Source organism: Pelodiscus sinensis, chromosome 3, assembly GCF_052426305.1.
Source record: "Pelodiscus sinensis isolate ZL-2025 chromosome 3, ASM5242630v1, whole genome shotgun sequence".
Taxonomy (NCBI): domain Eukaryota; kingdom Metazoa; phylum Chordata; order Testudines; family Trionychidae; genus Pelodiscus; species Pelodiscus sinensis.
The window spans coordinates 23124271-23133467 of record NC_143054.1 but is presented as its reverse complement, the minus strand read 5'-3'; the positions used below and the strand labels follow the sequence as shown (position 1 = coordinate 23133467).

The 9197-nt window shown below is 37.2% G+C and overlaps 1 protein-coding gene across 1 annotated transcript; it reads right to left on the bottom strand.

The window, feature by feature from the left end:
• Positions 1 to 332: 332 nt before the first annotated feature.
• Positions 333 to 8287, bottom strand: RAD51AP2 (RAD51 associated protein 2). Its single transcript, XM_025178747.3, has 3 exons — positions 4561 to 8287; positions 2790 to 2882; positions 333 to 767 (listed from the first exon to the last, which is right to left on the bottom strand). The coding sequence occupies exons 1-3, from the start codon at positions 8252 to 8254 to the stop codon at positions 649 to 651; spliced, it is 3906 nt and encodes a 1301-aa protein (XP_025034532.2). The 5' UTR covers positions 8255 to 8287; the 3' UTR covers positions 333 to 648.
• Between the last annotated feature and the right edge of the window lie 910 nt (positions 8288 to 9197).

Below are 9197 nucleotides of genomic sequence, written 5' to 3'. Positions count from 1 at the left end.
CGGGAACGTCAAAGCATTTGCGCAAGAAGCACTGATTTCGGACAGTAGAACGTCAGTGCTTTTGTGCAAAGTCAAGCAGCCCGTGTAGACAGTTGGCAAGTTTTTGCACAAAAGCGGGTGTTTTTGCAGAAAAACTTGCTAGTCTAGACACAGCCCATAATTGGTAGCTGTAGGAAAAACGTATGATGTAACAGATCATGATCACGATCATGATTATTAGAGGTTTGCTTATAATAACAATTGATCAAATTATTTTAAATGTGTTCTACATATCATGTAAATCATACAGACTATGTTAATATTTTGTTGCATAAAACACAAATATTTAATATTGTTAATTTATTATGAAAATTGATACTTATTATACACATCAGATTCTATTAATATTAGATAAACTTTAATAGTGTATTATTTTATAGCAACATTTTTATTAATGAATATTCATCTTTAAAATGCTTTAGTATCAAATATTCATAAAAGTAGTCCCAAATAAATCACCAAACAGTAATACAATATTAATGTGGAAAAACCTAGAAACAGTAAACATAAACTATCTATATTAAATTTAAAAAACAGTTCAACAATTTTCAGACAAAGTGAGTTGTGATACTATAGTCCAATTATATATTTGGCTTCAGTGTTAGTAAATTATTTCAGATATGGGTGAAGCTTTTTGGGCTTAGCTTTTCTGGACAGCCCAATCCTGATAGGGCCACTGCATGTTTTAAGAGGCTGCAGTCTTATAATTTCATGTGACAAAAAGTTTCCTAAATATATAAACAAAAGAGAAGAAATCAATGATGAAAGCAAAACCATATTTTTGTAACATGTACATATAAATCACATTTCTTTAAGACATAGAAATCAATCATGGGTACCATACTTGACACTCAACAGTCAGGGTATGTCTACACTGCAGAGTTTTTTCAGAAAAATGGCCATTTTTCCAAAAAAACTTCACTTATGTTCACACTGCAATTGAGTTCTTTCAAAAAAAATCGAAAAAACAGAGGGGTTTTTCTGACATTGGTAAACCTCTTTCTATGAGGAAGAAACCTATTTCTGAAAGAGCTCTTTTGGAAAAAGGCGTGTGTGGATGCAGGAGAGGGAGTACTTTCGAAAGAAGAGGAAAGAGCACAGGTGCCTTGGTGGCCACTCCATCCACAGTAATCACAGCTTAATTGTGAGATAATGTCTATTCAGTGTGGATGCTATCTTTCGAAAAAGCAGATTGCTTTTTCAATGCACTTCTGCTGTGTAGATGCTTTTTTTCGGAAGAAGTTTTTTCAGAAGAGCTTTTCCAGAAGAGCTTCTTCCGAAAGAAGCCTGCAGTCTAGACATAGCCTAAATACTATAGAGATGGATACTATAGAAGATACATAGACAAAAATGTATATATAGTTTTGTCTGTACCCATAATTTGGACCAATTTATCTAATATATAAAGGAGAATGTTTGTATGTTATTAAGGACTTCCACAATACTGGAAACAAAGGGCAAATACAGTAGAGAAAATGCTCCTTCCTCTTTCTGCATCTCACCCCACTCAGCATCTTTGAGGTTTTTAGCCACTACATATAGAATAGGAGGTTATGATATGCCTGCATGTTCTAAACTCAAAGATAATGTGTAAATGACAGGATATCCCCATGCTAACCAACAATTAATACAGGCAGTCCCCGGGTTACGTACAAGATAGGGACTGTAGGTTTGTTCTTAAGTTGAATCTGTATGTAAGTCGGAACTGGCATCCAGATTCAGCCTCTGCTGAAACAGATCAGTTTCAACAGCGGCTGAATCTGGACGCCAGTTCTGACTTACATACAGATTCAACTTAAGAACCCCAGGCATCCCCAAGTCAGCTGCTGCTGAAACTGATCAGCGGCTGATTCGAGGAAGCCCGGGGCAGGGGCTTCCTGTAGTCAGCCACTGGTCAGTTTCAGCAGCGGCTGACTTGGGGACGCCTGGGGAAGAGCAGCTGGGGTGCTGCTGGGTTGGTCCAGTAGCGCCGCCGCTCCTCGGCGCTACTGGAGCAACCCAGCAGCACCCAAGCTGCTCTGCCCCAGGCGTCCTGATTCAGCCATTGCTGAATCTGACCAGCAGTGGCTGAATCAGGATGCCTGGGGCAGAACAGCTGGGGTGCTGCCCGGTTGGTCCAGTAGCGCCCAGAGCGGCGCTACAGGACCAACTGGCAGCGCCCCAGCTGCTGTACCACAGGTGTCCGGAGCAAAGCCATGGAGCACGGGGGCAGCGGGACAGCCCAGACGCGCCGTGGCTGTCTTGCTGCCCTCGGGCTCCGTGGCTTTGCTCTGCTTTGTTCCCCGTCCCCCTGGTCTGCAGACCAGAGGGATGGGGGGGGGCAAAGCAGAGCCAAGCCGCGGAGGACACGGCCAGCTGACAGCCCAGACGCGTCTGGGCTGTCAGCTGGCCGGGCGCTCCGCGGCTTGGCTCTGCCTTGCCTCCCCCCCGTCCCCCTGGTCTGCAGACCAGGGGGACGGAGGGGGGGCAAAGCAGAGCCAAGCCTCGGAGCGTGTGGGCAGCGGACAGCCCTGTCTGCTGCCCACGTGTTCCGCCGCTTTGCTTCCTCTCCCTGGTCTGCTGGAGACCAGGGAGAGGAATGCCTCGTTCGTAACTGCGGATCCGACATAAGTCGGATCCGCGTAACTCGGGGACTGCCTGTATATGAAAATTGCTGTGCTGAAGTCAATGGAAAAGAAATAAATAACATACTTCTAAAAATCTTGATAACACTGGAATGTTCTTCTTAATTAAAATAACTTTATTTTTACCTCTTTCTTTCTGTAAACTGTTACTTCTTTCCTTCATAAATGAATGAGACAAAAAAGCAGGGTTCCATGGAAATCGATTTTTACAATTTGAATCTTAAAACAAAAGGAAAAATTTCACATTCAACTTTTAAATTGCTATATACAGACAATTCAAAGTAGCAATTTGTACTGATTGAGTGAAGAATAAAAATGTTACATATATGCATAACATATAATTACAAAATTCTGCTTACATAAATATACAGCTCTGCATATACATCATTCACTTTCTGTAGTTCTTGTAACTCAGGGTATTTCTAGACTGCAGAACATGTCTGCTCTTCTGAAATTTTTTTTGGAAGAGCAGATGCTTTTTTTGGCATCCCTGTAAAGCTCGTTCTACAAGGAAGAAGGGATGTTCTGAAAAAAAATTTTTTCTGACATTTGGCCCAGTGTAGATGGGCCAAATGTCAGAAAAGTCTCTTCCAAAAAAGGAAGTGGAAAAAGCTACGCAAATTGCGGTTCACAATTTGAGTATGTTTTTCCGGAAGAACTATGTAGTCTAGACACACCCGCATTCTTTTTCAATAAGACACTTATATAAAAAGACAATTTTATGGGTCATTCTCCTTAATTTTTACCCCCTAAATATTATTACACACAAAAAAGCCATATTAAAAGAACATTATTATGATTGCAAAGTCAAGCACTCAAAAGTTAAGAAATGCCAGAATGAAGATTGCAACCTTAATTCATCTCCCTTGTGCAAATATATTATGACACAGTCTTTAATTTCATGATAAATTACTGTTTTTCCATAGTCTCCATTCTATGCACAGGATGGATAATGCTCAAGTAACGAGGAGCTATTCAATACCCATGGGTGGGGTACAGAGGCCTCAGGACTGGCGTGCCAGCACCAGCTCCCTGATGCTGGGGAGATCCCCGAGTCTCAGGGGCTGGATCCAGGCAAGCGATATAGGTTCCCACCCCTCCTCTAGACATTATCAACTGCACACTATTCAAACACTACTGTGAAGACAGAATTATTAATTTACTCACGGCACTCATCATTATTCTCACTGAGTGCTTCAGAAACATTAATTAATGTATCTTCACCAAATCTCTATGAGGTGAAGGCCTGTTATAACATCATTACACAGGTAGACAGCAGAAGCATGAAGAGATTAATGCCAAAAGTATGCATTAATTTGGGGATTTAAAAGTATAATAATTTAAATGGTAAACTGATAAGCTTGGATTATACACAGGTTCCCAACCCACTCGTGGGGAGCTAGCTGTGGCCCCACACTGCTGCCTCTGGTACAGTGGCAGCAGCACAGAATGGCAGCCAGTGTGCACCAGGAACAGGGTAGCAGGTGGGAGCCAGTGCATGCTGGGAGCCAGGGTAAAAGCCAGCTCCCAATGCACACCAGCTCCCAGGGAGCTGGTTGCCACTCAGCACTATGGGTGCATGTAACTATGTAACCGCTGAGATTTTCAGCAATTGCACAGTTACCCAAATACTTGCTTTTTAACATCCCTAGCAAAAATAATTTAATACTTGAACTTTACAGAGGGAACAAAAAATTGCTCATAATCAAGAATCCTGTGCTGCTACTATTTGGATAAGAGTAACTCGGTGGTACCCAGACATCATGTCTTAGTAGAACACTCTGCACACCAAATCCTCTGTAGCATACCCATGGAGTAGAGCAGAAAATTTAATTCCAAGTATTTATTTATTCATTACCATATTAGATGATATTTTAAAGTAATTCTGTTTGCTTACCTTCTCCAGGAGGTGAATAGAGCAATTCTTCATCCGACATACTTGAGGGACAGTACTCATGAGGTGCTTCTTGCTTTGCATGTCTATTTAATATTTTTCCTTTAAATGAACTTTGGTTATTTTTAGTTATATTTTGTCCTGCTGTAGTACTAAAGATTGGAAAGGAAATGCATACTTTTGTTTGAGAAACATTTTTTAAATTTTCATCTATGGCTTCAGAATTATTCAATTCAAGAGGATTTTCTTGTATTGTGTTTGTTTCTACTTTGGGTAGCTTATTTTCATATTCCTTGCTAATTTCATGAAACATACAAAGCTCTTCTAACACTAAATCAAATTTGCTCTTCAGTTCAAATTCAGATATGCTTTTACCATTGTCCATTATGGATAAATGTGGTGTTAATTTGTCTCCTGAAGCAATGGCTACTCCAGATTCATCTTTTGAATATTGCAAAATTAAACTAGTTGATATACTTCCATGCAACATCATCTGATTTTTATTTTTGTTAGTTATATAATTTTGCCTGGCACTTATTTCTCCCACCTCTTGTAAATCTTCAAGATTTTGTTTTATAATCATTGGCTTTGAATTCAGTGTGCAAAACTTTCTATCTGTCTGAACATTTTCACACAGAGCAAAAGTCATTGTTTCTTCTTTCTGAACCTTAAAATGCATATTGTTATTAGATACTTCAGAACTTCTTACAGTTTGGTATTGTAGAATGTTATCCATTTCTTCACATTGTTTTTCTGTGTCATTACTCAAGGAACTCCTGCAATGTCCCTCTTCAGCTTTTAGTACTACATTTTTATGTATAAAAGGACCACAATAGAATGGTGAAGTGGGACACTGGCCATTATCTAAGAAGCAATGAAATATGTTTCCAGAATTGGAACCAGTATTTGAATAGCATACATATATTCTTTCATTTTCTAAGGGTTGACTATAGGTATTTATTTCTTTGAAATATCTGTTTCTTCTACTGTCTGGTAGTAACTCAGATTTACAATTCACTATAGATGTTGAAAATTCAGGCAAATCACAAATATTTGACGTAGAAAGGACATTGTGAACATTTTTTATACTAGCGACTGTACTTTCTTCAATGCATTTTTCATTATTAGAATTAATTTGCCTTATAAGTGGGATCTGGTCCATTTCCTCAGAATCAGCACTGAGAGGAATTTTTTCATATGTGTCAAAAATAGAAAGAAATGGTATTTTTGGAAGACTGCTAAAGGATTCTTTTTTAAATTCTCTACTGTTGCCATACTTATTTTTGTCAAAGTTTACTTTGATAAAGGTTCTTGGATATTTTGGAATAACATTTGTGGCGTCACATGCAAAGTTCACACTATTTGTGACTCCCCTGCTTCTATGTTTTTTATTTTCACGTAAAACAGCATGCAGAATTTTAAACTTTTCTTTAAGAAAAATAGTGTTACGTATTTTGATTTGTTTCTTCTTCTTTTGTTTTACTATAGCTACCTGAATTTTCAGATTTGAACATTTATTATTTAAATTTTTAAATTTCATTTTTGAAATTGAAAACAAATAATTCAGAAGTCCAACGTTTGTTTCTGTCAATATTTTGTTGGTACTGCACCAATTTATTTTCCACAAGGAAGAACAATCAAAATTCTTTCTTGATAAAATTAGTCTATTAGCAAGTAAAAGTTGCATTTTAGTATCTTTTTCTTCACTGTCAAATACTGAAACAACACTATTAATTCCTATGCTACATCTGGATAAGCAGGAAAGTTTGGCACATCTATCTTCAGGTGATACTTTTTGTTGGTTATGAAACAGTACTATTTTGTCTAGAAAAATCGCTTCTTTATTTTCAGCTGTAGTGCTAGAATAATGAATTTTTTGGCATTTACGATGTAATTGAAAACCAACTTTTTTTACTAATCTAGGGTTTATAATTTCCTTATACATACCCATATAAGTTATATATTTTTGCTGCAATTCTGTGTTTCCTTTCAAACTATTATTTATGTGTGAGTTTACCTGAATTTGTTTTCTGTAACATAAAGGATTTTTCTCTATTGGTTTATTTTTTTTTTCAGCTGGAAGCAAAAAATGTATATTATAGGAAAAAGAAGCAAGGTATGATTTTATCATGTTCACATTTTGCTGTTCTGAAATAGCATCTTGCAAATAAATATGTGTACTATTGTTATTAATACTGGTTATTAGCTCTGTAATGCTGTATTGTATGTTTAAATTTCGGTTCCTTAGTACTTCTGATATCAATGCAACAATTGTTTCTTGTATATTAAATGTCACATCCTTATAACTGACTTTTCCCCATGTTCTTTTCAAAATATTGGTAGAGTTGCTACATTTACCACTTTGAGGTCTTCTAGAACCAAAGTATGTGTAAATACTTAGGTATATACTTGATTCCTGGTCTTCCTCTCCATTTTCTGGCTCTTTCTTGTTGACATTCTTTTTAGAAAACATCTGATTGCACTTGACGCTGTCGATGATGTTCCTGAAATTAGTCTCAGATGCTTTTTCTCCTTTTTCTGCTAAATCCCAAGTCTTTTGCTTGCTAACAGACTGATGGTTACTTTCAATACATTCAGAACAATTACTAACAGCATTCACAATACTTTTACCATTTTGAAACTTTTGTTTCCCTACTATAGATATGTTTGGGGAACAGTAAGCCTTTTCAGATTGCTTTACATATGTTTGATGTTTAAAATTCTTCTGTTCTATCTCCTTTAAATTAGTTGTTATGTTGCTATTTAATGTATTTGAAGCATTAGGACATTTAATTATGTTCCCTTTCACAAAAAAATCAGTTTGGGGGATTCTGAATGTTTGTATTTTTTCAAACAAATTTAATGTAGCTGATGTATTCAATGTAGCATTTTTTTCTTTATTACCTATTTGTTCAATGGAGTCACTCTGATTACCATAATTATCTTTGTTTTCTTCAGTGGATAATATATTAAACCAGTTATTTTTGTCCTTATTCTTTATTTCACAAAATGTAGAATTAATGCCACATAAAAATGGAACATCTAAAAGCTGGTGTTCTTTCCACTTATCATCAGTGCCAATTTTCTGACTTGATGTTTTCTCCTGAAACAAATCTCTGTTTAACGATGAAAGTGAAGCATTTAATTGAAGTTCATTATGATTGCTATTTTTATTATTTTCTGCTATATTTGTGCTGTGCTGTTCACAGACTTGCTTTAATTCATATGTATTTTTGCCATTTTTGTTTACATTCCATATGTTGTATAATCCTTCTTCAGAAGAATGTTCATTTGCATTCAGTAAACAGTTATCGCTCATAACATTTTGCTCTACATTTTCAAGATTCCATATTTTAGTGGACAGTCTGTTTTCTAATAACCTGCATTTTAATTTTTCATTAATCCGGGGTTTAAAATCTATAAACTCACACATGCTATTTTTTCTTTCTCTACCATTGTTTTCCTTTTCTACTCTCCATGTATTTTGACTGAAGTTAAGTGATTCTTTGGATATATATATAGATTTATTTGGTGACTTTCTATATTCATCTATAGAGTATGTCTTTTGTTCTAACTGCTGTTGCTTTTCTTTTGCTACACTTGTATTGTTTTCTATTTTAATTCGTTTTGGATATGGGTAGCCTTCAGCTTCATCTGATGACATGGATGAAAATGTCTGGTACCATAAACTTTTCATCCTCACAGATATCTGGTATTTGCTTGATATGACAGTCCTGAAATGAAAATAAGTTTTCAATTATTAAAAATAAATCATAGTTTTAAATAATTTTAATACTGTACAGAATACAAAAATAAGAACTATTTCTCTATTTCTCTATTTCTCTAATAAGCCAAAAACATTTATTCATGATATTACCACCTTGCTATTATAAGGAAGTTATAGCAATTTTGCCATATTCATATTTGCTCTGTATCCACCATATGTTTAAGTCAAAGCTAATTAGACAGAATTTATCTATTCATTACAAATCCAAGATGCACATGATCTCAAAATGGAAAGAGCTGTCTCCATTGTGTCAGGAGAATATCAAGTTTGAAATATTAACCATATTATCAGACTGAATTTTGCCAAAAATCAAAGTATTCTCTTTTTTTTCTTCAAATAGCCCTTAATATTGAGTTCTTCAGATGCAGAATGCAACTTTCCAGCAAGTCTCCAATTTCCAGGGTCACTTGGGGACTATGTGTATGGGCAGGGCTTTCCCTAAGCATGCCAGTGAAAGTGTGATTGAAAGTGTGCCTTATGGAGTGTGCCATTCCCCCCGATTCAAAGACCACGAGGACACCGGTGAGGGCAGATCTCCTACCTCAACGGCCATGGGGAGAGGTACAAGGTCTCAAGCTTGTCAAGGAATGGAAGAGGCCCCCATGGCTCTGAGGTAGGAGAGTATTTACCCTGTGTGGGCAGGAGCAACTAAGTCCTATCCCTCTGTACAGTGAGGTAGTAGTGCCCATTAGGGACACAGCCTGCCTTTCGCTCCCCTCTGTCTACTCCCTGAGGCACTTCCCCCTCACAGAGGTGCCCGCCACTCTCTCCCCTCTCTGAGGCGGTTTCCCCCTCACAGAGGTGCCCGCCCATCTCTCACCCCTCTAAGGCGGTTTCCCCCCTCAGGGAGGCT

Excerpts from the sequence above, each read along its gene's own strand:
- RAD51AP2 (XM_025178747.3), bottom strand. The coding sequence starts at position 8,254 with ATGAAAAGTTTATGGTACCAGACATTTTCATCCATGTCATCAGATGAA. Across the intron at positions 2,883-4,560 it reads CTATTCACCTCCTGGAGAAG|ATTCAAATTGTAAAAATCGA; the intron begins GTAAGCAAACAG and ends TTTTGTTTTAAG. Across the intron at positions 768-2,789 it reads CAGTTTACAGAAAGAAAGAG|GAAACTTTTTGTCACATGAA; the intron begins GTAAAAATAAAG and ends TTATATATTTAG.